At 52.9% G+C, this 26,882-nt stretch overlaps 9 protein-coding genes across 9 annotated transcripts; 4 read left to right on the top strand and 5 right to left on the bottom strand.

Moving 5' to 3' along the window:
• Positions 1-20: 20 nt before the first annotated feature.
• DACRYDRAFT_119224 (FAD/NADP-binding domain-containing protein) lies at positions 21-2,459 on the bottom strand (the record flags this gene model as incomplete). Its single annotated transcript, XM_040770746.1, has 8 exons — positions 21-82; positions 140-184; positions 257-402; positions 476-614; positions 716-1,054; positions 1,222-1,318; positions 1,392-1,684; positions 1,766-2,459. The coding sequence occupies 8 exons, from the start codon at positions 2,457-2,459 to the stop codon at positions 21-23; spliced, it is 1,815 nt and encodes a 604-aa protein (XP_040624435.1).
• A 2,791-nt stretch (positions 2,460-5,250) lies between these two features.
• DACRYDRAFT_24942 (uncharacterized protein) lies at positions 5,251-6,187 on the bottom strand. Its single transcript, XM_040773926.1, has 4 exons — positions 5,972-6,187; positions 5,605-5,905; positions 5,380-5,485; positions 5,251-5,293 (listed from the first exon to the last, which is right to left on the bottom strand). Exons 1-2 carry the CDS (start codon positions 6,112-6,114, stop codon positions 5,734-5,736), a joined length of 315 nt encoding a protein of 104 aa, XP_040624434.1. The 5' UTR covers positions 6,115-6,187; the 3' UTR covers positions 5,251-5,293; positions 5,380-5,485; positions 5,605-5,733.
• Positions 6,188-6,450: 263 nt separating this feature from the next.
• On the top strand, positions 6,451-7,905 carry DACRYDRAFT_24941 (uncharacterized protein). Its single transcript, XM_040773925.1, has 5 exons — positions 6,451-6,778; positions 6,826-6,987; positions 7,065-7,368; positions 7,485-7,754; positions 7,804-7,905. Exons 1-3 carry the CDS (start codon positions 6,455-6,457, stop codon positions 7,287-7,289), a joined length of 711 nt encoding a protein of 236 aa, XP_040624433.1. The 5' UTR covers positions 6,451-6,454; the 3' UTR covers positions 7,290-7,368; positions 7,485-7,754; positions 7,804-7,905.
• Positions 7,906-8,834: 929 nt separating this feature from the next.
• Positions 8,835-9,080, bottom strand: DACRYDRAFT_111581 (uncharacterized protein; the record flags this gene model as incomplete). Its single annotated transcript, XM_040769264.1, has 2 exons — positions 8,835-8,948; positions 9,003-9,080. The coding sequence occupies 2 exons, from the start codon at positions 9,078-9,080 to the stop codon at positions 8,835-8,837; spliced, it is 192 nt and encodes a 63-aa protein (XP_040624432.1).
• Positions 9,081-10,352: 1,272 nt separating this feature from the next.
• On the top strand, positions 10,353-10,975 carry DACRYDRAFT_24939 (uncharacterized protein). Its single transcript, XM_040773924.1, has one exon. The coding sequence runs from the start codon at positions 10,564-10,566 to the stop codon at positions 10,840-10,842; it is 279 nt and encodes a 92-aa protein (XP_040624431.1). The 5' UTR covers positions 10,353-10,563; the 3' UTR covers positions 10,843-10,975.
• A 203-nt stretch (positions 10,976-11,178) lies between these two features.
• DACRYDRAFT_96998 (MFS general substrate transporter) lies at positions 11,179-12,972 on the top strand (the record flags this gene model as incomplete). The annotated part of the gene is made up of 6 exons (XM_040777416.1): positions 11,179-11,442; positions 11,496-11,608; positions 11,656-11,950; positions 12,002-12,249; positions 12,305-12,558; positions 12,617-12,972. The coding sequence occupies exons 1-6, from the start codon at positions 11,248-11,250 to the stop codon at positions 12,970-12,972; spliced, it is 1,461 nt and encodes a 486-aa protein (XP_040624430.1). The 5' UTR covers positions 11,179-11,247.
• Positions 12,973-13,679: 707 nt separating this feature from the next.
• Positions 13,680-15,845, top strand: DACRYDRAFT_111579 (acetyl-CoA synthetase-like protein; the record flags this gene model as incomplete). The annotated part of the gene is made up of 8 exons (XM_040769263.1): positions 13,680-13,714; positions 13,764-14,337; positions 14,389-14,601; positions 14,659-14,915; positions 14,974-15,107; positions 15,164-15,322; positions 15,369-15,405; positions 15,461-15,845. 8 exons carry the CDS (start codon positions 13,680-13,682, stop codon positions 15,843-15,845), a joined length of 1,794 nt encoding a protein of 597 aa, XP_040624429.1.
• Positions 15,846-16,825: 980 nt separating this feature from the next.
• Positions 16,826-17,709, bottom strand: DACRYDRAFT_18526 (uncharacterized protein; the record flags this gene model as incomplete). Its single annotated transcript, XM_040771364.1, has 4 exons — positions 16,826-16,882; positions 17,233-17,337; positions 17,396-17,575; positions 17,626-17,709. 4 exons carry the CDS (start codon positions 17,707-17,709, stop codon positions 16,826-16,828), a joined length of 426 nt encoding a protein of 141 aa, XP_040624428.1.
• A 3,489-nt stretch (positions 17,710-21,198) lies between these two features.
• On the bottom strand, positions 21,199-26,226 carry DACRYDRAFT_119220 (uncharacterized protein; the record flags this gene model as incomplete). The annotated part of the gene is made up of 12 exons (XM_040770745.1): positions 21,199-21,211; positions 21,259-21,633; positions 21,685-21,966; positions 22,018-22,261; positions 22,311-22,449; positions 22,498-22,637; positions 22,684-22,874; positions 22,921-23,006; positions 23,061-23,176; positions 23,225-25,351; positions 25,397-25,667; positions 25,717-26,226. 12 exons carry the CDS (start codon positions 26,224-26,226, stop codon positions 21,199-21,201), a joined length of 4,494 nt encoding a protein of 1,497 aa, XP_040624427.1.
• Between the last annotated feature and the right edge of the window lie 656 nt (positions 26,227-26,882).

Below are 26,882 nucleotides of genomic sequence, written 5' to 3'. Positions count from 1 at the left end.
TGTAACCTCTCGCTTACGGCTCAACTCGGCTTACCCTTCTGGTATCGGTCTCCGAATACGCCCATCTGCATGGCCTTGATCTCTGAAGAATTATTCCATTAGGCACGTCACTCGACAGATCGGAAGTTTGTAAACTCACGGAGCGCCATATGTTTGCTGTGGAACCTGCACAGACAGAGGTTTCCTATTCCACTTTGTCAGCGTGCCAGGCTGCCAGGAGCGCATATCATGGTGAAAAGGGGTGAGCAGGACGCACCCATCATATACCAGAACTTCTCGTGTCCCGAATCCCCCCAGGCTGCGCGGATCTCCCCTTCCTCGTCCACTCCCCAGACAGGTTTGAGCTTCTCAACCAGGTCCGAGGCAAACATGTTCCCCATCGATTTTTTGATATCCCCAAACCTAGCAGAACGGTCAACGTCTCTTGATTGAGGATGTAGGGCCAAGAAATTGAAGATAATGGCGGGATACGCACCCGGTAGCGAACACAACTAGGTCTGCGGCAATCTCCGATCCGTCTGAGAAGCGAACTCCGGAGGGGGTGAACCTATCGATCTCGCACCCGTTCTTGAGTCCGATCTTCCCATCTACGATCATCTGACTTGCGCCCACGTCTGCATTCCAAGTGTGAGCACTGGCAAGATGATCCCAGAACGGAGAACAGAAGGGAGAAGGCTGAACACGTCGTCATTCACAAAATGGCTGCACGACGCACCGAGATAGTATCCCCCAGCCCTATAATACGCCAAGAACAAGAGCCCGCTTCCCTCGACCCCCTCGTTCCTCCTAAACCCAACTCTGTCGAGCCCCTCGAGCAGCTCGCGATCTTTCTCCGCCACCTCCTGGGTATACCTCTTATGCACGAGTCGCATGACCTCGTTAGGCAGCGAGGCGGAAAGCATGTCTGCCTGCTCGGTCGGGGGGCAGTCGTCCCAGTACAGGCCGCGCGCCACGACTGGCATGCCGTGCCTGGTTATCATTATATATGCGGAGTTACGTTGGAAGATGGTAACGTCGATATCGTGGTTGGCAAAGTCGTGGGCGATGTCGTGGGCTGTGGGAGGTCAGTAGTCTGAACTCGAGAAGACCAGAGGACGTGTAAGGGGGATGCTGGAAGAGAAGTGCATATTTGGGTGTCCCACCGAGAAAGGAACGGCAAAAGAGGAGGGGGCAGGGAATACGGAGAGAAAAGAGAGAACGCGTGCGTTGAGGAGGACTCACCAGACGTAGCCGCCCCAATAATAAGCACTTTCTTACCCACATAGTCCTTCGCCGTCTTATGTTGGGTGGAATGAACGATCTTCCCCCTAAACTCGTCCTACGCGCACAGAACCAACGCAAAAACCCCATCAGCTGTCAGTCAAGAATACGACAGATGAGGGAGGACGTACCATCCCAGCGATCCTGGGCATATTCGGCACCCCTCCTGCCCAACCTGCAGCATACACCACCTGGCTAACCTTCATTACCCTCCTCTCCTTGCCTCCCCCCTCCTTACCCCTCAAAACGACAACCTCCCACTTCCCTTCCCTTTCGATCCAAGTACAGGATTCGACTGTGGAAGAGAGCCAGATTGGGAGCTCGAGTGCTTGAACGTAGAATTCGAGCCATTGGGCGAGTTTTGCTGCTGGGGTGTAGGCCCGCCAGGTGGACGGGAAGGGCAGGTAGGGAAGGTGGTCATACCCTGCTCAAAATTAGCAGGCAAGGAGAGGGGGAAGGGAGGGAGGGAGGCAGTGAGATGAGAAGTGGTAGGGAAAGGACGTACAAACAGGGTCATGCAAACACAGCGCCTCGTACCTGCCCCTCCACTGATCTCCAACCCTTGCATTCCGCTCTACACACAACACGCTCACACCCATCATCTTTAGCCTCGCCGACACGTCTAATCCTGCTTGTCCGGCTCCGAAAATGAGCACTTCGGGATCTTTCTCGAATTCGAGGGCTTTAGCGAGAGAGGAGATCCATTGGCCGTGGTTCGGCTGCATGAGTCTGTTCGATCCTAACGCTTCGGAGACGCCATGCAATCCCCAGAGAGTGGTGTAGATTGTGTATGCCTGCCATGCTCCAGCCTTGTGGTCGTACACAAGTCGAGCTATGCCAGTGCCGGTACCGACCTTGGTGGAGAAAGTGAAGGTGATGATGAGCCAGGTGACGTCCTCCCACGGCTGTTCGAGATTTGGTGGGAAGTCGTTGCTCAACTTGAGAGAGCTCAGTTCGGCTCCTTGCAGACGATCATACAGGAATTCCTTGATTCGTTCGGTGCCCTTGAAAGTGCGAAAGTCCCAGGTAAGAGCGAGCATGTCTCTCCAGAAACCATCTTCCCGAATAAGGCCGAGGAGTGCGGGCACATCGCAAGAGGAGATGGCATTTGAGAAAGATGTGAACCAGGCTTGACCAGCATCGACGGAGGGAGGAGGAGGCCCTCCCAGGGTAGAATGAGTAGGCAGGTCCTTGGCCATCGTGTGTTGTTGACCAGGAGGGCGAATGTTTGCCCGTTGTTGAACCTTTATCTATCTTTCTGCTTGGATCACATGGGTTCTCTGGGTATGATACTCATCCAGGTGAAGAATAGACCATGTAAGTCGTGCGAGCTTATGGGTACAACGACCAGGCTAGGGTTGAGGTTGTCAGCTAATGAGAGAGTAGGCGTGACGTGAGCGAGGAGGACAGACCGGAGCTCGGCCCGACCCTCGGCACCGAGGGTGCCACACCTCCGCTGCACATTCCTCCATTTCCCAACCAGACTCATTGGAACTCAGATGAGATTGAAGAATACAACAGATCGGCTCTTGTTGTTGCCCCTCTTTGCGTCTTCTCGCCATGTGTCGACACACACTCCGTCCATAACCCCTCATTATCACATGGACAACAGCCGATCAGATGTGATAATGCGTGGCGGCTCACTGCAAGAAACTTTGAATGGTTGATGTTTCTGTGACTGGGTCACGTGATTTGAGACGGGATGGAAACAAATATCACATGACCTCATGACAAAGGAACGGACCGGCCTGAACCGAACCTTTTCTTAAGCCAGACTCTCACCACGCATGAATTAGACCATGCATGAATTAGACCATGTGATGGACAACGCCCAGAACTTTTCCTATCCGAGGTTGAACGAACGAGTTGACTCTTAGTATCAGTCGGCACAAATCATACGGAGAGGTCTTGTACCGGCAGAAGGCAAGTCCCGAACGCTATGCGATAGAGCCTGATTTCTGATAGAAACAGTCATGTGATCGGTGGTGTAAATGCATCAGAAGCCAACTAACAGAAGCACACCTGTTCCTACCTCGGTATCTTTAGTCATCCCGTACTTGATGGTCTACTCAGCCTAGCCGCCCATCCTCCTTCTATCTTCATCAGCTTCAGCACCCCAATACCTTTTACACGCCTGCGGCTTCCGTACGGTCCGTCTTATCTTCCGGCTTTTGATTAATAGTCGTGCGGTAGAAGCGAATGCATCCGGCGGTCGGTGACATTAGAGCATGTGATGGGTGATCCAGAGCTTATTGAGATAGACGGCAGGAGAGCGTGCGTTTGCCGCATTCGTAGAAGGGAATAGGATGGAGGAGATAGTGGAATAACATATCGCCCATCGATCAAGACAATCCGATGTCAGAACTGCAGCAGACCCGCCGGGTTTCCACGCCTCAGAATCAGACCGCACCTTCGGGCACATCCGTTCTTCAGTCCCCAGCCTCCTTCTTTGGCGCAGCCGGACAAATTGCGTGCATGCCTCCCACGCTCTCACTACCAGGCTCTCACGCCTTAGAGTGCCATGTCAACAATCAGCAGTGGTTAGGTTCATTCCCACAGGCGCTCGGGAACACCTTCTCCCGACCCAGCAGATATTCATCTTTATCATCAGCATCAGACGGCAGAGCACAGTCAGGGCCGATGCACCGCGTGCTCGTCTCACGAGGGCAGCAGAAGCTTACTGACAAAACAACAACTGACCACAATTTCTCAACTTGTTACGTATGAGAAGCAGAGAAGCACAGTTCTTCCACTTTGGTCTTCAAAATGTGAACTCCAGCGCTCCAAGGCCGAGACGCCCGTGGGTGTAGTCTATCACGGACAAGCCCGCACAGGCAATAAGCTGCCGAGGCCGGCAGGTTCATGCGGGCTTTCAATTTGACCCTTTTTTTGGACTTCCGGCTTCCTGACCCACCGACAGCCAGCTAACACGATCCTACGAGCAGACGCCTCGATGCGGACGTGTCACCCTTCTACTCGCCCGGCCTGCTCCATGCAAGACTTTGCAAAATGAACTCGATCAGGCTCTTGGCGCCTGACCCGCGGGGAAGGAGGAGCCCTGGAGCACTCTCAATCCGGCCCGCTCTTCTCAACTAAGGAAGAAGCGTGCCAGCGGTAGCTTAGCGGCCTGGCCGGGCCCGTTGGAACGATCTGAGGTGCTGAAGCCGCGGGGTGGGTTTGGGAGGGGTATATAAAGCAGGCGGTCTGCCAGAGTCTGTTCCCTGCCTCGCCCCATCTCCCAAGTCTCAGCTGCGTGCCGCCCTCTTGCTTCAGGTCAGTACGTAGTGTTCTGTTCGCTGGGCATCTAGTCAAGCCAAGATGCACGCCGTTCTGCAACCACGCCGCGAGGAGGCGCTGCCCCTGCCCGGGATGCGCCCTGAACCTGCTGATAATCACGATGTGCATCGCCGGCCTGATGGAAAACTGCCAGAGCTAGAGATCCCCTACCCACTGCCGGTCAGTCTTCTGTTCCGTATCGGGAAGAACCTTCCGAGACATGGGCGTTGATGATCTTTTGGGATGTGGTAGGACGACGAGGAAGCGGACAGACGAAGGTGAGTCAAACATCTTCTCCCGCCTCTTGCCTTTTTTGTCACTTTCCGTCTTCCGCTGGGAAGAGGGAAGCCTGCTGCCCTTACCCATGCTGACTTTTCGTCTCCAGGCTCAATGCAGGGCACTACGCACTCAAGTCCTACCTTGGGTCGAACTACATCGCCCCCCTCCGCTCTTGTCTGCAAGCCCCAAGTGACAGCCCTAAACGGATCCTCGACCTCGGGTACGTAAGCTTCACTCCCTGCCACCCCTTTCATGCCGGGGTGCGGACATAACATGCATCAGATAAGCTGATATAGAATGGACAGAACGGGTAGCGGGATATGGTGCGTTCCCTATGTGGTGCCCTGATCGGCCCCTCCGCTCCGAAAGGAATAGGCTCTGACAAAGAGTGGGTATTGTGACGCAGGGCGATAGAGATGTCTGAAGAGTTCCCGCATGCGTCGGTGCTTGGTGTTGATATCACACCTGTTGTGAGCCGGTGCGTTCGTCCCATCGCGGCTCCACTTGTCAGAAGAAGAAAGTACTGACCTATATCTGGTTGATTGGCTCTGCAATCACGGTTAGGCATGTTCCGTCCAACTGCTCCTTTCAAGTTGCCAACCTCGCCTTGGAATGGCCTTTTCCCCAGGGAGCGTTCGACGTCATCCACTCGAGGTTCTGTTTGGTGCATGTATGTCTGTCCCCCTTTTTCTTCTCTCCCCCCATCATCCCCTTTCTCTCGCTTCCTCTATCAGCAACGCTACTATCAGGGGCAAAGCGTGCATAAAGCAGATGCTGACACCTATGTAGCTTCCTGAACCAAAGACGGTCCTCCAATCCCTCCTTCGTTCACTCAAACCAGGCGGTTATCTGCTGCTCGAGGAAGGGACCAACGCGCTCTTCGCCTCCCCCTCCCCTAACTCAGCTACCCCTATCCCCTCACTCCCAGAAGGGATAACCACGTTCTACGAGATCTATGGGGGGATCATGCGTCCACAGGGCGTGGACGGCGAGGTGGGGCCCAAGATGCTGGGCTGGATCCGGGAGAGCGGGCAGTGTGAGGTTGTTTGTGAGCGGATGCTGGAGCCGCCTATGAGGCCTTTCACCGCAGGTACGACATGTTGTTACCGTCCTTCTTGCGAAGTCTTGGCTGACCGCAGTCGATGTGCGGGAACAGATACGGAGCTGAACAAGCTGGGGGAAACCCTGAAGCAGTTCCTGATCAAAGGATACGGGAGCATGCCCCCTCGTCTGTCCGGCCAGGGGCTGACGCGGGAAGTTGTTGAAGGGTTTGTGAAGGGAGTGAACGACGAGAGGCATGAGGTTAGAGGGAGGTTGAATTGGGTGTGGGCGAGGAAGAAGGGGGCCAACTGTTGAACAGCGGAGGAAGGGCACAAGAGAGCATGGTGGATGGGAGCATCAGTGGAATGGGAAAGGATCTGTATGGCTAGAGGGACGTCGGAATCTTGCTATGTATAAACCTGGTGGCACAATGAACCCATTTCCTTGTTTTGAACCTCCTGAAGGGGATCGGGCATGAACAAAGATGGAGAAGCACTCTCCATGCGAATAATGTCCTGGCGTGGCTGTGCCGGCGCTTATTTGACTTTACCAGATTCAGACGAGTGAACAGACTTTGGACCAAGCCCGCGTCCTCCTCATGTCGCGCGCCGCTCTACTGCAACGCGCTCTCACCTTCGTTCCCTCCCATGGGTTCACACGCTCTGCACTCACCCTCTCTTCTGTGGATGGACAGCCGCTGTCGGATACCGCCGTCACGGCGTTGTTCGGCAGGGGCGACGAAGCGGAGCGCACCCTGTTTCGCGCGTGGCTCGAGGAAGGGAAGAAGGATATGCGGGAGGGATTGAGCGAAAGCGGGAATTCGACAGTCGTGGCACAGGGGAACGGAGATAAAGAAAAGTTGTACGCTTTGCTGGCAAGACGATTGAGGTGGAACGAACCTGTCCTTGACTACCTGCCTGACGTACGCCAATACACAACTCGTTCCAGCCCGCGCTAACACCCAAACAGGCATTTGCACTCCTCTCTTCTCCCTCTCTCGATCCTCCGTTCTCACTACCTCTCCCGCTGAGCATTACCCTACCTCGATTGCGTCTGATACCGGGACTGGCACATGTGAGTGCCGTGGCAGACGAAGCATGCTGGCTCCTCTCCGAGCCTAATGACCCACCTGTACGTCTCCGCTGCCCTTCCACGCTTTCTCACTCTTCCCATCCATCTCATGTTCATCGTTCCTGACCGTCTCCTAGGGAGCAGGGAAGTACTACGCCCAACGCGCGCGGATCGGTACTATCTACGCGCTCTCCGAGCTCCATCAGCTCTCCTCTCCCTCCCCTTCCTCCCGGACCGACCACTTCTTACGCGATATGCTCAATTTTACTGGTACGCTGCCCCAGGTCGCTGGGGAAGTGGGCACGTTCTTGAAATTTGTGGGGAGGAGCTGGGCGGGGATCTTGAGGAGTCGGGGGATGTGAGCGGAAGAGTTGATGTGGGGATGTGGGAGATGAGAGGGAAGAAGGATGTGGTGGAATAGGAATCACGCGGAATATTTGAGTAAGCACATAATCACAATCACATCTCATCATCCCCTTTGCTCCACTACTGGTCCCTTCTCGCGATCTTGACCGCCTCTTTTGCGACTTACAAGAAATCTCTTACTTGTGTTTAAGGCGTATTACCAAGTCACGCCCGACCATGGTGGAAGAATGGCCGCTTTTCTACTGTTAGAGCTCACAAGGACAGGCTGGCACGTTGCACAATATTATCGGAAGAATTTCTCACGACTATTACAAGCAGAATGGAGAAGCCATCTGTGAAATCTGGCCTCTCAAGCTCCTCGGTGGTTATTCTACTAGAGGGGACAGATATCTCCGTGACATTTGAGATAAGTGACGCCGCCCGTCTCCAGATTCACCTCACAAGTCTGCCTCTGCACCGCCGTGAGTCGACTGAAACTTCAAAGAGTTATGCTTACTTTAGCCAACTCAGGGCAAGGATGCCCCGGCTCACAGGTGTCACAAGTCACTTCCCCCGTTTCCAAGTTCTTCCAGGATGTCTGCCTCTAGAATACCAGAGGATGGGTTACTTCAACCCCGGTACGCGCGGAATGGGAGCGTACCTTGGTCAGACCCGCAGCTAGGTCCGAGCAGGCTCCATGTGGGTTGCACTTGGCGCATGTAACGATGCCCGTCTCTGAGTCTTCCATACACAACCTCTACGACACAGGAAGAGGGCAACGGTAAGCCATCAACTCCAGGGCAAAGATTATATGGCCATACCGTTGCGAGCTCCACAGGAACAGCAAGGGCGAGCGAGCCAACCGCGAGAACAGTCATGAAAAGTCTCGATATGAACATAGTTCTCGATTGTTCTAGTACGAGAGAGAAAACTGGAAGTTCGAAGGTTTGTCGAGGTCTACAAGGACCGTGCATTTCGATACTTATACCCTTCATGTCGCATCGCATCGCATCGCACCCATCCGAGGACGATCACACCTGTACAAACACCTTTCCATATCCCCTAGGACAAGCGCAATCTCCTGCCCTTGTCCAACACAGGATCCCGACCTTCCTCCATCTTTCCATCTTTGCCTCGCAGAGCGGAGTTGAGCGCACATTATGCCCGAGGAATTGCCGCCTGTCTGGGGGCGAAGAATTAGAAGCACGGGTCATCAGTCGAAGTTATGAGCATCTGACTTGGCTAGCTTTGAGGGGTGGCCGAGGCGCAGAGAAATTGATGGAATAGAAATTTGCAGTAGGAAGAGGATTGAATCGAGGCATGAGTAGCGATTGTTGGGAACGGGTTTAGATAAGAGCGCCGAAGGTTGATGCACGCTTGACCTATTTGAAGTCTTGAAACGATGGCAGGACAATCGCAATACATATCTACTGAGATAAAACATCGGAGTCCCAGCTTTCTACTGGGCATTTTCTGAAATACACAACCATCCGACTAACTATATATATGTAACCAACTTCGGGCAGAGCCCGGAATTCTTTGGTAATCCTTGCCTGCACATCTCAGGCATTGGTCCCATCCAGCTCGTAGAAAAAAATGTGGCCATCCCCGGGGCACACCGGTTGAGTGGGGCAAGGAGCCAAACCCGCGTCGGGGTTCTTCGAGCAAGCATATGTCTATTAAGGTCATCGCATCAGCGACCTGGTAAGAGTATTGTAGTTGCACCATACCTCGACGTTAACGGGAGATCCTATGACGACTGCAACAGTAGCGACGATAAAAGCGAATGCAGCGCGAAAGATGAACATATTTGGATGATGTCTTCTCGAGGTTACTGAAAATATCGACGATGAAGATCGTTTGACTGCGGGAAATACTGGGTTGACACTCGTGCTGACCGACATTGAAGTGCCATGTATGCATAGTTCTTATATGCTAACAGCTTGAGAAGAATGGTAGGTATGTTAGATCCTCGCACTTCAAGTTGAGATCCTCGTCCGACCCATTCATCGTTTATCACCTCGCGAAAGGCTTCACCGAGGCGTTGAGGCAAAGGCCAGCGATCCGTTTTCAGGTCTATTGCAGAATGATCCGAGGGCAGAAGCCGGAAAAAAAAGTCCACATCCGCACGGCTATCTAGCACAGAAAGAATGGCTTTGAACCGGGCGCATGTCTTGAGACCGAGGTTACGCTCGACGATGAAACGCTCAGATAGATCCTTGGACAAGCGGGTTGAGCAAGAAGCAAACCAAGTTCAGTGTATCCATCAGTATGAAATGACAACCCGAGACCGATAAAATGCATAGCACGCCAAGATCCGAGGCAATCTCCAGTCGCTGATATCAGTGACTGTTGGGGGTGAATATTTTGACAGGATCTCCTGCAATACACGACAGGGTGCAATCAGACAACCAGCAACAGACCAGCAGAGACCAGTCAGGAGTTGCCAAAGAAAGACCGCACAGGGAGAAGACAAATATAAGCAGGTGCGAGATAAGAGGTAATCTCCAGGAGAAGAGGGGAAAGATTTCAGAACATGCAGCGCCTATCATCCAAATCGCGCGTACTTGAAGATGGGATGGCCTGTGTTGCCTCGGGGATGACCGGTACCTCGGAAATCATGACATCATTCAGAGAACAACCGTCACAGCTCGTACAGCCAGCAGTACTACACCTCCGGTCGGCGTCAAGATGAATCTGCCAGCACCATGCCGGGAATCCATCGGCAACAACCGTGAGATCACGTAATGACCGGCACATTCCATTCACGTGATCTGATGACATAATTCTGGGGCAAGCAGGGTACAGCAGGGTCCCTAAGGGTTTATTTTTTCCTCTTTCCGACCAATTTCAGTTGTGGATTTGCCCACGAACTCCCCAGTGTTTCCCTCTCGTTCTCTCCACTACGTCTATGCTATTGTTACTGCCACCCCCACTATGCATTTCTAGTAAAGCGGACAAATGGCGGATCAACTCCGCTTACGTCAATGCTGCTCACGCTACAATCCGGACCCTGGGCGGCTTGCAGGGCCTCCGAAGCGGGCGCCGACGGGCGCCTCCCGTGTGCAGCGGCGCTCTCCCTCAACCTCGTTGACCGAGAATAGAGAGGTGGCGTGACTAGTCTTTCCTCGTGAACTGTACAGTGCTCTACGAAAGCGACGGGTGCGCGACGTCAGGCAGGACGGATATGCGCCCCTGCGTACCCTGTGGGCCAGTCCACGTCTAGTTCTCGGCCCGTCTCTTTCCCAATCTCCTCCCCTCTCGAGCCCTGCCAACTCGGATACAGGCGAAATGATAACGCGACCGGAGGCCGTGCGCACCTCTCCTACGACTTTTCAACAAGGCTGTTCCGCCCATCCGCAGAATGGCCCGCCGGCCTTTGTAGGAGCCATAGGAGGGACAAGCGACGAGGGGGACGGTATTTATAACACCCTCTCTCCTCAACTTCGGGTATTACCAACTGCATATACTTGTGAGATTGTCAAACTGCATAGAGCTGCTGCAGCAGTTGACTTCTACGTGTCTTACCTTTATTCATTGGAGGCTGCCGATTTCGAAAGCATCAACTAGAAGATGGCGACGCAGCCTTTACCCACCGACGAAAATGTCAACCCATTCCTTGCATCGCACGACGAGGCATATCCAGAGCCCTCCCGACTGCAAACAGCGAGGCCGACGATTTCTATTACCGCTCCCGCCACATCCCCCATTTCTCCCACCTCCGCATTCTCCCCCACATCCCCTACCTCCCCACACGGAACCCACCTCCATTCTCGGCGGCGTCATTCCCACCTCAGCCCACTCCAGCGGCAAACATCAATATCCATTGCAGAACACTATGCGGACCCCACTGGTTCTGGTCTTCATGAACCCAGTCTGAGTGACGAGGAGGCGGTAGCAGAGGAAGGCGAGGTGGTCCGCACCATTGAGAATCCCCGGTGGACAGGAGTTCTAGGGCCGGAGTCTGAGCGGGCGATGGAGGAGGGGACAGCTGCCAGTACTCCTGAAGGAGAGCTGGAGGAGAAGGGGGAGAAAATTGTTCGGAAACTCGATTGGGATAGTCCCACCGATCCGGACAATCCCAGGAACTGGTCCATTTCAAAGAAGTGGAGCAGCGCGGCTGTCACCAGTCTTTATACGTTCGTGGCGCCTCTGGCGAGCAGTATGATGGTGCGTGTTTCTTCATGCCGACGTAAGGGACACACACTGACCGAGTGTGATAGGCGCCAGGATTGCCAGAAATCGCGAGGGCATACGGCACGACCGATTCGACAGTGATTGCGATGTCTCTTAGTATCTTCGTTCTCGCCTTCGGTGTGGGTCCTCTCTTCCTTGCGTACGCCACCTGCTGCTCTTTGTCGCCATCTGCTGATTCTCGTACAGCCCCCTAAGTGAGATGTACGGACGTCGCTGGGTCTTGCACATATGCAACATCTTCTTTCTCGTCTTCCTAGTTGCATGCGCTAAAGCGCCCACTATGGGTACCTTCATCGCCTTCCGGTTTCTCTCCGGCCTCGGTGGCTCGGCGCCCCTTGCTGTGGGCGGTGGCCTGATTGCCGATCTGTGGGACGAGAAGGAAAGGGCGAGCGCAATGGCGATCTATTCTCTCGGCCCGCTTGTAGGCCCTGTGTTAGGCCCAGTGGCGGGAGGGTTTATAGTCCAAAGCATCGGGTTCCACGTGCGTCTCTCATCCATGTGCAAGACACGTCCTGATGAGATGAGGTATCAGTGGATTTACTGGATCCTTACTATCCTCACCGGAGTATCCTCTATCCTCGGCGTCATTCTCCTGCGCGAGACATACGCGCCCCTAATTCTCTCGCGGCGTGCTACCCGACGAGGCATCCGGCATCTGTCCACTATCGAGCAAGCAGGTCATACGAGCCAGTGGTCCTTCCTTCTCCACAGCATGTACCGGCCATGGATAATTCTCTTTACGAGCATTATCTGCTTCTCGCTAAGTCTATATATGGCACTGTAAGCCTTCTCTTGCTCCGAAATGTTGTCACAGCATCACTAATGCGCAATATAGTATCTACGGTTTCCTCTACCTCCTCTTCGTCACGTATCCCACACTATACCAGGTGGACTATGGTTGGGGCCCCGGGGTGTCCGGCCTCGCCTACCTCGGACCTGGCCTGGGCTTCTTCATGTCGACGATGGCCACAGCATTCCTCATGGATCGGATATACGCGAAATTGAGCGCGAGGAATGGTGGCGTAGGGCAGCCGGAATTCCGGATTCCCGTTGCGATCATCGGCGCAATCGTGGTGCCTATTGGTCTATGTGGGTCCTTTACATATAACATTGGAGCTTGATTACTGAAGGGCGATATTTCTGGCAGTCTGGTACGGTTGGTCAGCCCAAGCCCACACCCATTGGATCATGCCTATTATCGGAGGGGGCATCTTCTCCTTTGGCATGATGCTCACCTTCTTCCCCCTACAAGTATACATCGTTGACACTTTCGAGTACGCCGCCTCAGCCCTGGCGGCCGCCACGGTCTTCAGGTGTATGTTCGGATTCGGGTTCCCTCTGTTTGGCCAGCAAATGTTTTCCCGGTTGGGTAACGGAGGTGGGAACAGCTTGCTCGCGGGATTGGCTATTGTCCTCGGCATCCCGTTCCCGGTTTTCATCTGGTTCAAAGGGGCAGAACTAAGGGCAAGGAGCAAAGATATGGAAACGGAAAGCCTGCAATAGAGCGATGATGGCAACACGAAGATTCATCTGATCGAACACCGTTCAATTGTATCGATTACAACCTCCTTTCTCTGGGTCTTGGGAGGCGGGGAGATACCAGCTTAGGATTGCGAAGTTCTTTTTAACTCAACTCTTGTGCAGCTGTATAATAGTATGCATTTCCCTTCGAGGCAAGGAAGAGATCTCCCTTGTGTCGCTTTAATACAAATGAACATAGTATATCGATAAGGTGGTATAATGGGATCATCTTATACGGTGCAGCTTTATGCCTAAGTTCCACCACAGAATCTCTAATCGTAGTTTCATCCTCCAACCCTTGGACAGGACGGAAGAAACAACACAATTTCGGCATGCGCAAGGAGTCTGCCTTCCCCTTATCACAATTTGCATTCACACCACACCACAATTTCGTTCTCGATCAAGATCCTCCGAAGCACTTCGACGTGCTTGCATGTGAAGCATCCTCGATCTCATTGTGACACTGTGATACACTCGCACACACTGCCATGGTCGACTCACATGCCTCGGGTGATCGTTCAGCCGTTCCCCCACACGCCTTGTCAGGACACGCGCTGTCACTTGTTCAATGCCTCTTCTAGTGGGTAAATGTTCGGCGTCGAGTCTGGGAGGAAGAAAGAATATATGGTTGCTTGATCAACTTCCTCCTGCCTAGTCCTTGCTTGTTCATCGTCGTCTCGAAGTGAGAAATGGCAGCCCTCGACATCCCACCGGGCAACATCCAGTATGATCGCATCCGTACCCCATTATCAAAGCTAACTATATGCACGTAGTTCATTCCTATTCCCTACCACAACGAGCATATCTCCCTCACGGCCCCGAGTGCCCGAGGACAAACCGATCTTTGATCTTCCCTCGACGGGCGAAGTGCTCACCTACGGCCGCCTGCGTTCTGACACACTCTCCCTCGCTGCGGGTCTTCATGCGCTGCTGAAGAATGCACCGGGGCATGGCGATCTCGGCGTCTCCGGTACATCAACAGGTCCAATAGTCCTACTCCACTTTCCCAATAGCCTGCACTATCCCGTCGTCCTGCTCGGATCACTTGCAGCCGGGTGCACCGTCACGCTCACGAACCCGATTCTGACACCCACGGAGATCGCGCACATCGTGGGCCAAACCGAGCCGGAGGTCGTATTCACCCAACCAGGACCCCAGGGCCAGGGAGTGATCGAGGCGGCGTATGAGGTTCTAGCGAAGGAGGGAAAGAGGGTACAGAGAGCGAATGTGTTCACTGTGGATATTGCGGCGTATCCGTTCACAGTTTCGAGGGGAAATATGTCAAATGGGAGCAGTTGGACAGGATTGATGACCCATCAGAACGAGGCATTCGTCGTGACGCGAATGGTACGTGTCCTTCCTGCTGCGCATCACGCATTACAATGACCACGAATGCAGACGTCCGACGAAGCCCGTTCCCGCACTGCTATCATCCTCTGGTCATCCGGCACCACCGGCAAGAGCAAAGGCGTCCTCCTGTCCCACCGGGCGCTCGTCGCCCACCCCATCGTCCTCCTCGCCGGCAATCCGAGCTTCAAAGTGAATGGCGAGATCTGGGTCGGGTTCGCCCCATTCTTCCATATATTCGGGCTGATGAATGTCTGCTTGTTTGTGCGTCTCCGTTTCTATCCGGTAGTGTTACGAGCTAATAGGTATTATCTGCTGCAGGCCCCTTACCTCGGTGCCCATGTCCTCCTGCTGCCCAAATTCGATTTCCTTACCTTCCTCCGCCTGATTTCTACCCATCGCGTTACCAACCTGCACATCGTCCCTCCTATCGCCGTCGCTCTAGCCAAGTCGCCTTTGATCAACGAGCCCTGGTGTGATCTGAGCAGCGCGAAGACGGCCACGTGTGGAGGTGCGCCGTGCGGAGTGGAGATTATCGAAGAGGTCAGACGCAGGACAGGGGTCGTAGTCACTATGGGGTGCGTACTTTTATCTGTGTGCTTGGTGAAACAACGATGTACTTACGTGGCTTCACAGATACGGGCTGAGCGAGACTGGGTCAGTGACAAGCACTCCTCTTGCGCACTGGGATCTGGTCGAGCCACACCTCGGCGCCTCCGGGCAACCCGTGCCCGGGATGGAGATCAAGATCGCCGACGAGTCCGGTCGGGGTACGTCTTCCCTCCCTTCCCGTATCTGCAGGTTCGCTGACCATACACTCACGTAGCCCTCAAACCTGGCGAAGTGGGTGAGATCCTCTGTCGCGCCCCGTTCGTCATGTCCGGCTATGTGAACAACAAGGAGGCCACTGCTGGCGCGCTGGACCAAGACGGTTTTGTTCACACGGGAGATTTGGGCTATCTGGATAAGGATAATTGGCTGTTTAGTGCGTGTTTGGTCTATTAGTTTACGTTGATGAAACTGATAAGCAGTCGTGGATCGACTCAAGGAAGTCATCAAATACAAAGGGTATGTCTGTGATCTTGGGCATCTCGGACAGAATGCTAATCATAGCGCTCTACAGGTTCCAAGTTTCACCCGCAGAGCTAGACGCTATCATCGGGGGCCTCTCCTCGATCGCTGACGTGGGCGCAGCCTCGATCTACAGTGATGAACAAGGCACCGAGCTCCCACTGGCCTACGTCGTTCCCCGCTCTCCGGCTCTCCATTCTCTGCTGCGCCAAGGGGCCATCACAGCCGATCATACCGAGCTCATCAACCTCGCCAACGAAGTGCGCAAGACGGTGGAAGAGAAATGCGCACATTATAAGTGGCTCAAAGGCGGCATCGTCTTCTGTGAAGCGGTGCCCAGGAGCGCGAGTGGGAAGATCGTGAGACGGAATTTGGGTGAGGTCAAGGGCGTGCACGTGAGATGTTACCCGAAGGAAGGGGTTAGGGCAAGATTGTAGATAGAGGCTTGGATAGAGTAGACGGGTGGGAAAGGCCTCTCTTGGGAGATACTCTTTGGATTCGTACTGTCCTCTTTGCTGTGCAGTGAAGTACACCTACTCTTTTGCAGTAACTTTCGAGGTACCGTGTGGTTGTGGGCATGCTCAACGCGCAAGCGCCTTGATGACGACAGGCCTTCCGACTCTGCAAGCGCTTTGAGAATAAAGTTGATTAGCTTCTTCCGTTCTTTTGGCTTACGAATTGATACCGGTCTTGATGGTACAGAAAACGGTTCATCAGCTCCAAGGCAGGCGTAAAATCTGCGCCTCAAAGAGGTAGCCCCAAAGATGTGATACCGGTCCGAACTGCGACTTTAGGCAGTTGTGTCCAATATAGAAGGCATCTCCGGAGGGTCAAAATCTGTTTTCATCGAGAAAGATCCGTGGAGATCCGCACTCAATCGAGCAGGAATCTACAAATAGTTTAGCTAGCTTGATGCTGGCGGTTATCTTGGCCATGAATTGGGAAATGCTGATCCAGAAGATGCGCTGTAACATCGGGTGCAATGGTTGCGATTCACCTGCACCCGGGTGAAAAGATTTTGAAAACGTTCACGCGGCCAGATGATGCGGACCGTTGGGGATGAGTGAAGATAAGCTAACCGGTCTCGGGCCATAGAGGAAAAGATGCATTACTTCGAACAGCGAGAGCGAAATACTTAAGACGATTTTCTGTACAAAGCTGTGTGAAGACTGAGGCCAAAGAGCAAAGACTGAAAGAAGCGCTCACGCGGAAGAGGCGCGTTGCCCTGGTTATGCACAGCCACTGGAATGGATGAACCTCCTTCCGCATTTGCGCTTGCACCTCTGTTTAGAACGATCATGATTGCACAACGAGCTCTGCTGGCAACATCGGCAAGCTTATCCGCCCTTAGACTTTCGTTTATCTACGCCGCGATGAAAGCATAACAACGACCTTGTATTATATTCTTCGCAACGCGTCATACAAGGCGACCAGTATCAAGCTCCATGAAGTTCTTTGTTAAAGCAGAACCTACCTGAATTCGATAACATCAGAGACAGGCTAATTCAAAGCTTCTCATCGATCTTGGGAGCAAAGAATACTGCCAAGTGCTGGCTGCACATGCCACGTTTTCTTTGATCAAGACCGAAGGAGCCTGTTGCTACATCAGGTAGTTCAGAATCGTCAGTCAGTCTCTCTTCTTCGCGTGGCACTGTATGCGACACTCACTCATTTTAAGCCCTCATGGTTTCTACCGCCCGTCTATCGCCACCTACGGTGTCAGGAGGACACGCGCCGAAAATGCATCTTTTCTCGAGCGGCACCGGTTCTGGCTAAGAACATCCTTATGGGCACTCACTCTTCCTTCTCCTTTGATCAACTCACCTCACGCGCCATTACAGTTGCGCGGGCCATCTTTGCACCACCCCCTGTCTGGTCAGGAGGACAAGCACCAAAAATACACCGTTCCTGGATTGCTTCAGGCTCAGGCTGTGATATGCGCTCGAATGAGTAACAGGATTCAATCATCACATACTGGTGCACCTACCGCTCTTGGGTTCTCCCTTGCCTTCCTTGCATCATTAGATGTCTGGTCAGGAGGACAGGCACCAAAGATGCACGGTTCAGGTGCAGGATCCCGAGCCACCACAGTGGCGCGCGCCATCTTTGCCCCTCCAGAAGTTTGGTCGGGTGGACAGGCACCAAATACACACCGAACGTGTAAGGCCTGTTCAAGAACTGTGAGCGACTTGCAGAGAAAAACATGGCGCAACCCACTCGATCGTCTAACAAAGCGGGTGCGGCAATTGCTGTGTCCATGAAGAGAAAGACAAGGGCGAGCAGGTGGGAAGCCTTAACCATTATGCTATCGACTTTACTTGTTTGTATCGTTGGAGAGGGAAGAGTAATGTGAGTCGAACTCTGGATCTGGAGGTTGCTTGCCCTGATACGTTTCTCCTAGATTTCAAGGACATTTTATACCCATGCGTATCGGTGGCCCCCTCGAACGGCTCTACACACGGTCCATGCTACTCAGTCCCCCAAACTGCCGCCGAGTAGTTCCACCCCTTGCGGCCTCCGTGCAGCCGGACCCGGAAGTCCATCTATCTTGAGTTCGTCGCATCGTTCTCGGTGTTGTTCCGGAGCACTTGATGCTGATTTCACCCTAGACCCTGCCCTCACGCAGGGAAAGGCGAGGTCTGCCCATCAAGCGACGGAAACTTACGACCCCAATGGACTTCAAATGAACTGTGCATAGTCGGAAACTTCCGTACACGATGCCGCCTGTCAACGGTTGGCCATTCAATGGAGCCGGCTTGACCGTGTCCTTTGTATGGGAATACAGTTCTGTATTCCCTAAGCTAGGGGACATCCGATATCACCGTTTTTTCTTGACAAAGCTGAACGGCTTTCACATGATCACCCGGGGGGATGCCGATGCGCCTTGACCCCCTCGCCATCCACGCACGCATTTCACGTTCACAATGAATACTAGCCGTCTCGTCACCTGCTGCATTCCCACTCGGGACAATATGAGCGTCATACGGACAGTAACTTTCACGAGCCGAAGAAAATCTCCCTGCAACGACACGGATCAAAAATGGGAAGAAGAAAAACTCCACTTGTGCGGAGGCAGCCGACAAAATTCTTCCGAACTGTCCGCGTCCACTTTCCAACTCTATTGCAACCGCCTCTCCGCAAAGAAGGGGTTGCGTGGGACCAGGGCCGTCGCTTTGGTTCTCTTGAGCTAGGACTTCAATTCGCGAGAAAGTCTGGCCTAGTCAGCCAAAGACTCCAACGAGCGTCAATGGATTCTTTGACTAGATCGCTAGTCGTGGTCAATCGGCTCCACCACCACAATTGTGCCGAACGCAGCCAGCCAAGAACGGCAATTTCGGTTTCTCCGCGGCGGCACGCCCTACTGGGAAACAATGAACATACACGTCTTCGTCACCCGAACGACACGCATGATGCCCGGGATGCAAGCGCCTGGGAACCCCGCGCCCGTCCCACCAATGCTGCTCGGGGCAATGGCTGGCCCCATTCCGCCCTGGACGGAAGTATGGGACATTTTAGTGGACCATTCTTGATACGATCATCTTATCTATCTTCAGCTTTGTCACGTTTCCATCTAGCTCGATCAGGCTGTTTACGCCGCGTTTCACGCTGAATGCCGAAAGAAAGTAGTGGAAACAGGAACCCTCATTGTTCCTCTTGTTTCTTGTGGTCATCAACAACGACCACGCGTTTCCATGCCTTGAACTGCCGTGGGCCGGATGAAAACAAGCATATCGCCGAAGCATCACAAACCATCACCACCCGCAACGGATGGTTATCGGGTCTCTGCAGGGTCAGAAGAAGGTCGAAGGTACAGGTACAAGAAGACCCCCCAAAGCTCCATTTTTGGGACAATTCTCCAGAGCCTCCATATGAGACGAATCGGGTCATCAACTACCTACTGAAATCCCCCTAGCCATTCTAGGGCACTGCAACCCTCATGCGATTAGGCTTATCAAGTGTCTTCTTTCTACGCAGGTTCATGGAACGAGGTGCCATGGGGATGACGAAATGATTGTCCTTAGACCCAATGTCTGCGCGGGATATTCGTCCACACCTCCGCTCTAGCAATCCCGCACTCGATCGGCGGCCGAAGATTCCGAGCACCCCTTACATCAGCTCGTGAATTCAATATTGGCCGACTGCCGCTTACGAACTGTACAACATTTAGAAGCGGTACATCAAATTGTTTACCTTCTTAAGCTGATACGCCGTTCCTTCGGTAAACCGCGCCGTCTGATACCGTCCTTTGGAACGGGAAGCGAATATCATCCGACCAGTTGTCCGCAGCACGTACTGCGCTTGATGTCGTTATTCAGCTGCGAAACTTGCTGGGGAATGGAAAAAAGCGCTCGCGTCTTGCCTCGCTGTCGGCCTGACATGATTGCGCAAAACTGTGAACGTGACATCGATGAAGATACGGCGATGTCCATTCACAATTTGTCACACGACGTCTAGAAGCCGAATGAGAAACCGCCTTCGGCACCTGGCCTGGGAAGAGCCGCGAAGATATGCTGGGGGTCATGACGAATTTCTGCTTTTATACGCATGCACAGAAGCTTAAGGTACCACCCCGCTCCTCACAGGCACGTGGAAGAAGACGAGAAAGGCGTGCCTTGTGCTAGTTTGGACCCTCGTGGACCCTCTCGGCATTGTGCAGTCATTCAGACGGATTCATGGTTGTACTGCGTCATTTCTCCACCTTCATGAGAGCCTCGAACATCTAATCCGCAAGATGGGAAACCCCCAATCCAGAACATTTTAGGCGTCCGGCTTAAAAGTCATATTTCGAAGTCACCGATCCTATTGGGAAGCAAAGGTGGATAGCAGCGGATCGACTAAATTATTTCCGAGGAATGTGCCCTAATGCCTCCCATCACGGGGAGGAAGACTGGCCGTATTTTTCGCACGGAGCAATGTTCCGCGACCAGGATGAACAGAATATATTTCTCTCGGTCGATTTCCGTTTGACGGCGACACTAAAACATTAAGCCGGATGTACGGCGTACTGGTCTCACATCTCTCGGTGTCGTTGCAATTGTGGGTACATAACCTTGCCTGTATCTCCTTTCGTGCAAGCACCTCGGAAACAAGACTCGATCCGGATCGAAACTGAGTCTTTGTGTCTTATCGGCATGTTGTGGGGCCAGATAAAGACGGCTGTTATTCAGATCAACAAGGTGCCTGCCCCTTTGATGAGTTAGGGTTAGGCCAACTGCTACCGTTTTGTGAAGGAACATGACACCAGAGAAAAGCGATTTCTGATGCAAGACTTGAAGCAGGCGTTCAAGATATGAACACACAGCAAGAAGATGTCGGGCCCATACGGCCCTTGATGCTCTCCGAACATGAGGGCACGCAATAACTATTTTCGGACATGATCGGATGACTCGCCCCGCGACATACCTTTCCTAGTACACTTTTGAACCGGGATTAGGCGCCGGCAACAACCACAATCAGAGAGTGCACAACGACAGGTTGATAGGCAGTGCTGATGTGAAGACTACTGGGCTGTGTCAGTTATACGCGGTGTGCCTAGCTCGGCGGGATGCTTGCTTCTATGGAACCGCCCGTTCGGATTCGGCACGCGAATGATAGCAAATCCGAACGGTAGACAAGGTTGGGTTCCATAGACCATGCCATTGTGATTGGTGTAGAGGTACATGATTGTGGTACTGCAAACATACAAATGGCTGGTCGAAGATTGGTGGCAAAAGTGATTGGCATCTCTAGTGGATGGATCAAATACGTAGCCGAGAAGAGAATGGTGATAGGGAAGAATATCCCACGTAGTTATACATAGAATCTAGGGTCGGTTTAGCGCGAGGAAAAGGAAAGCTTGAAAAGACTCACTTTTTGTTGATTTGATACAACAGGAGGTTGAGGTTGACCTTCGCGAGGCCATCAAAGAGCGACAGAGAAACGCGATTTTCAAACTGTGACTGAAGAAGATCTTCCATTCGCAGAGTAGTTGAACTCATCGCTGAAGTGCCATAGGTGTTGTTGAACATTTCCACTGTGAAGTCTCCAACTTGGTCTGATGAAATTACCAAATCGATCCTATCGAATTGCCTGGGCGAGAACTTGTCAATGGAAAGCAAAATGCCTTTATCGTAAAGTTCTTGGGCACTATACTTATATGAGCCGAATTGAGGATTTTTGCCAGCTTTGTGCAGGTCACGCAGATGGAAGTATTGTTTCGTGAACGGCATGACGAATCTCTTCTTTCTACAACGTGATTCAGAACTGTGGCGTCCAATGACTGTGTTCAGTACTCACCCCTTTCCACGCTGCATTGTGTTCATGGCGGAATCAATGTAGCTGTGATAACTATTGATCTGATCTTCGAACGCCTTCTTGCGTTCGACAAGGTGTCGAAGGGCCTCCTCCATGCTCTCAAGCTCATTCTTCCGTTGCATACGCTTCATGTGCTTGCTGCGGACGTCTCCGGCGATGGCATTCAGGACTCCCTGGAAGCCATTGGTTCGGGTGAGCTTGCCGAGCTTCTCCAGCTCGAGCAGGTAGAACATTGCCTGAGCCTTGATGTCCCGGTACGACTGACTGGTAGGGAATGAGTCCCATCATCCCCGCTCACTCGCATGATCTACGTACGTTCGGATGTCTTCGAGGCGGTATGCAGGGTCGGTGGTGGTTGTTGCGGGCAGCCGGGACTTCTTGCTTCGCTCTTCCTCACTTGGGAGCTCCTGAGCAATTATCTCCTCCCAGATTGCATCCTGCTCGTCGGTTACGGGCGCCATGAGTGATGTCATGAGATCCTTTGCCGGCTGAACACGGAGGACAGCAAGTACGCCACGCTTGGCGTGCACCCACAGTGCCTTCTCTCCAGCATTGGGATCTGGGGAATAATGTGAGATGTGCATAGATACCAGCTTTTGTCCACATACCCTTCACGTCAGCGAATCGGTTGGTCAGCTCCAGCGTGACAGGGCGATCACGAGCGTCTCTAAGTTCATCAGAACCCAGGTGTGGTACACCATCAAGCTCAGTAATGATAACTCGCATTGTATCATCATATCCAGTGGTCTATAGGGAGGCTTTTAGTCAAAGAACGGGCAGCAATATGCATCATACCAAATGATCAAGGTTCTGTGCTAACAAGGAATGTATTGCGTAAACTTCGTTGGGCGAGATAACTATAGAACTTGGCTGTTCAGTGGCATCGAGCAATTCGTGCGCTTTGAAATGTTCTTCAGGATTTTGCAGCTCGGCGACTAGGGAATTGGTCAAGAGCAAGCCTGGTAAAGACAAAGGTCATACCATCAATGACCCATTTTTGTGTCTGCGTGATGGCTGTGTTGACGAAAGCATTGAGGGGAATGAGTGAGGGTACGTTTTCAAGAAACGCCGAGCCGGACGAAATCTGGGTGAGCATCCTGGCCACTTCGCCCAAGTTACGTCGAGCTGCGGCACCGATGGTGTTTGGTACAATATCGAAGGCATCCGGCGCTCTACGACATTTAAGTTGATACCCAAGCACGGGACGTTCGCACTTACACCATCGCAGGGTGAATAAATCGATAGTACACAAATTTACCCACTGCGGTAGCATAAACGCGATCTGATTGACCTGGGAACTTGGTCTAGAGAAGATGATCTCAGCCGGTTGTCGAACCCCAATAATAAAAACAAAGTACCTTCAGGGAAGCAAGCAAATCCCGAGCAATGCTCCGAATGTTGTATGGCATCTTCCGGGTTGAGTTAGTGATGGCATTCAAGAATTGCTCGGTATAATGACGCAGCATTTGGAGATCTATTTTTCTGTGTCAGGAGATACAAAGCAGGAGGAAATCCAACGTACGTCTTATCCACTCGCCACGAGTGTGGGGATCAAAGGCAGCTTCTTCGAAGGTCGCATCAACAGGTTTGCCACTCGAAACACCGGACCGCATTTCTTCAGCATTGATTACTGCTCGATAGATTACGATCGGATCTGTTTCAAGGTTAAACGCAGGTTGTCCAACAACCTCTTCTACGAGGGTCCGTAGTGTTTCGCGCAGCCAGGTGACTTGCTTAGGCCTGACATATTGCAGGGCGATGGAGAGAAACATGGGATGCGAGTCCACAATGTCGGAGATGGTCGGAGCTGAGCGAACCTCCTCTGAGATCGCATGCTGGAAGAGTTTGAGCATAAGGTATTCCTCTCGTCGTTGCCCGTAACCGAACAAAATCAACGTGACACGTTCCACGGTGCGTTTCGTCTTCTCCGGCATTTCCACCCTTGACATGCGGAAGAATAGCCGTGCAAGGTATTCGCCCTTAGTTTGGAGAAGGTAGAACAGTTGTTGGTATAACTCCAACTTACGTTTCGTGGCAATGTCGAGTGTGCTTGGGCCCGCGAAGGGATCGCCGTGAGCGGCCAAGACGGCGGCACGGGAAGTGTGAGCACCAGAGCTATCGATACTTCCCCACCGGCGAGCTTTGACGAGCTCCTCAACAGACTTGACGGTCTGGACGACCAGGGCAATCTTGACATCCAGCTCCGTGACATAGGTCTCGAGATGTTGATTCTCGCGGATCGCCTCAATGACCTTCTTCCTCAACCGCTCAACCTCGATTTCATCTTCAAAGTCGAATTCGGAATCGTTTAGTAGGTGGACAAAGTTCTTGATAGTGCTGACAGTGACATTCTGGCCCATTGTCAATTGTCGATATTGTTCGCGTTGTTCCTTCGCACGGAAAAGGGATTGGATCTTGACGACCTTTGATAGATTTGCACGATAATAGTTTATCTTCTCCATAAACCGACGCCGGACAATAATGCCACGACACAGGGCTTGAAGATTGGTCGCTTCTGCCTGATGTTCATGCACGTAATGCCACCACCAGCCGAACGCCCGGCGCGCAAGTACACCACGACACTGGGCCTGTAGCCCCAATACATCCGGTGCTACAAATTCCAGCTGCTTTGCCTGCTCTTGATGCCGCTTTCTTGTTAAGGCAGCGCGAGCGAAAGCTTGGAGAGAGGACACAGCCTGGACGACTTGGACGTTGGCTAGTGCTTTCTCCACGTCTTGCGCCCGTTTCTTAGCAAGCATCGCTCGGGTTCGGGCCTGCAAGCCAACAAACAGCGGCATCGCTTTTCTCAAGCTTGTTGCCATGGACCGATATTCTTTCCGGGCTAAGTATCCACGCGCAACGGCCTGGAATCGTACGACGGCGAGTTCGTGAGAGTCGAGCCGCGCTAATTGTGCTCGCAGTCGCTGTCTAACCATACCGCCACGTATCTGACTCTGTAAGCCGACCATGGACGGGATGACAGCGCCAATCTCTTTTGACATTTCCGCGGCTTTGCGTCTCTTGAGCAGACCACGAGCACAGGCTTGCAGACTGACGATGGAGCGGACAACCTGGGGCTTGGCTTGCTGCTCTTCTTGCATTCGGCGACGTCGGCGAACCAAGGCTCCGCGGGCAACGGCCTGCAGGCGGATGATGGATGGCTCGATGGCATCGAGCTTTCCTAGCTGTTCCCGGATCTTCCGCCTGACGATGACACCCCGCAGGACAGTCTGAGCCCAGACAACAGCTGGCTCAACATGGTCCATTTTCTTAGACAGCTCAAGCACCCGATTTCGAGCAATAGCACCCCGCACGCGCGATTGAAGACCAGTGATGACCTTGAGAGTGGATGGTCGTGCCAAATCACGCTTGTACTGCTTTCTTCTTGCTCTTGCTAGCACACCTCTTGCTTGGGATTGTAGTGCGATTACAAACTTGCCCTCGGCAGCTTTGACATTTCGACGATGTTTCGTGATCCTACAGCGCGTGAGCCAGCCGTGGCATAAGGCTTGGATAGCAATGGTGCTTGGTTCAAGCCTGTCGAGACGCGAGAGGATCTCGGCGCAGCGTTGACGTGCCATGAACCCACGTGCGATGGTTTGGAACAGCACAATTTTCGGTTCTTGTTCCAAGAGCTCACGTTCGATCCCTGCCAGAAATCAGGGCTGAACGCCAAACGAAGAAGCAAACGCACGATCTTCCTCAGTCTCCATCGGTTCCTCCTTCATCTCTTTCCACAGTTCTTTCCCTACATCCCCAAAGTTGGGCATGGCGACACCCGCAGCTTTCAGCCCTTTCTGAGTAGCGGCGAGCTGGTCGTCGGAGAACTCGAGAGTGCCAAGCAGGGAGCCGATGTGGTGGGCTATTCCCCATCGGGCAAGGAGGTAAGAGAGGGCGTGGATGCAGTAGATCACTTTAGGCATATTCTTCTTCTCGTATAGGTCGGTGAACTCGAATACAAAGTTCTGTGTCGTATGTGTTAATACTTCTGCATGAAATGGGAAGACAACAAACCTCGGGGAGTCCTACACCCCTGACATAGTTCAGAAACATGTTGACGTTATCTGAATGTCTCCATTGCAACCTCGGGTGCTCGAACACCTTGCCCGGAGCACCCCACTGTTTGACGAGTTTTGCTAGGGCGACTCCGTCCCTCATCTTCTCCTCCCATTCGGTAATTTCCATACCATCCTCCACTCCCATAACAGACTCGATCCATGCTTTGGCTTCGCCCACGCGGCAGAGGTACTCGTACGCCTGGATATCCTCTCGTTTCCTGTCGGCCCAGAGTGCGAATTTGGATATCTTCTTCCGCGGCGTCCCTGTATTATCTTGAGAATTCGGAGTGCTGGGTTGGGTTACTGTTTCTGCACGGACTGGAGACCCAGGTACAAGCGGGCCAGAGATGTTGCGCGATAATCGGATGCGCCCAGGTACGCCGTACACCTCTCGTGTTCTATCGGTCGGATAATCGTAGCTTCTCCTATGGTCTTGAAGTGCGATAGAACGCGTATGCGTGTGCATCTTGATGCTCTCACCCATTCCTTGTCGTGTGTCGTAGTCGTTGAGATATCCCGCTCATGGGAGAGAGAGATGGTGGACGTTGAGGAATGAGTTCAGGGGCTAGGGACGCGTCCACCTACGACGCGTCGTGTTCTGCGGCACGGGATGGGCGGACTGATTTATTTTCTCAAAGGGTCCGTGTTTTGTACACGTTTCTCTCACCATGACTTGTTGCTCAAAGAGGAGCATACCAAGCAATCTGTCTTCGCAAACTAAGCGCAACAGATTTTCTTGATTGTCGTTCATCCTCGCACCCATATCGGCTTATGGACCATCTGGGTGTTTGGACGACAATCTCATCCACATCTCCGCCTTCCAATGAAGTACCTTCTCCTGGACCTGCGCTCCGACCAACACTTCGGAGAGCCCGATCAGTAGGAAGTCTTATGCGTCGTTCACCCGGCAGCGAGCCTCTTCAACTTCTACAGCACTCAAAAGAGGAGGGCGACAACTACGGCATCCTCAAAATACCAAACCGGGGATTGAGGATGGCACACAGATGGGGGCGAATGCACAACCTTCTCCTAACCCCTACTCCTCTACCCAGCACATGGGAACACCTCATCTGCAAACAATTCCTTACTCGAGGCCCTCCTCCTGAGTTCAGCATGCAAGAT

This window comes from Dacryopinax primogenitus (genome assembly GCF_000292625.1).
Source record: "Dacryopinax primogenitus strain DJM-731 SS1 chromosome Unknown DACRYscaffold_22, whole genome shotgun sequence".
NCBI lineage: Eukaryota > Fungi > Basidiomycota > Dacrymycetes > Dacrymycetales > Dacrymycetaceae > Dacryopinax > Dacryopinax primogenitus.
This window is presented reverse-complemented; position numbering and strand designations above follow the sequence as displayed.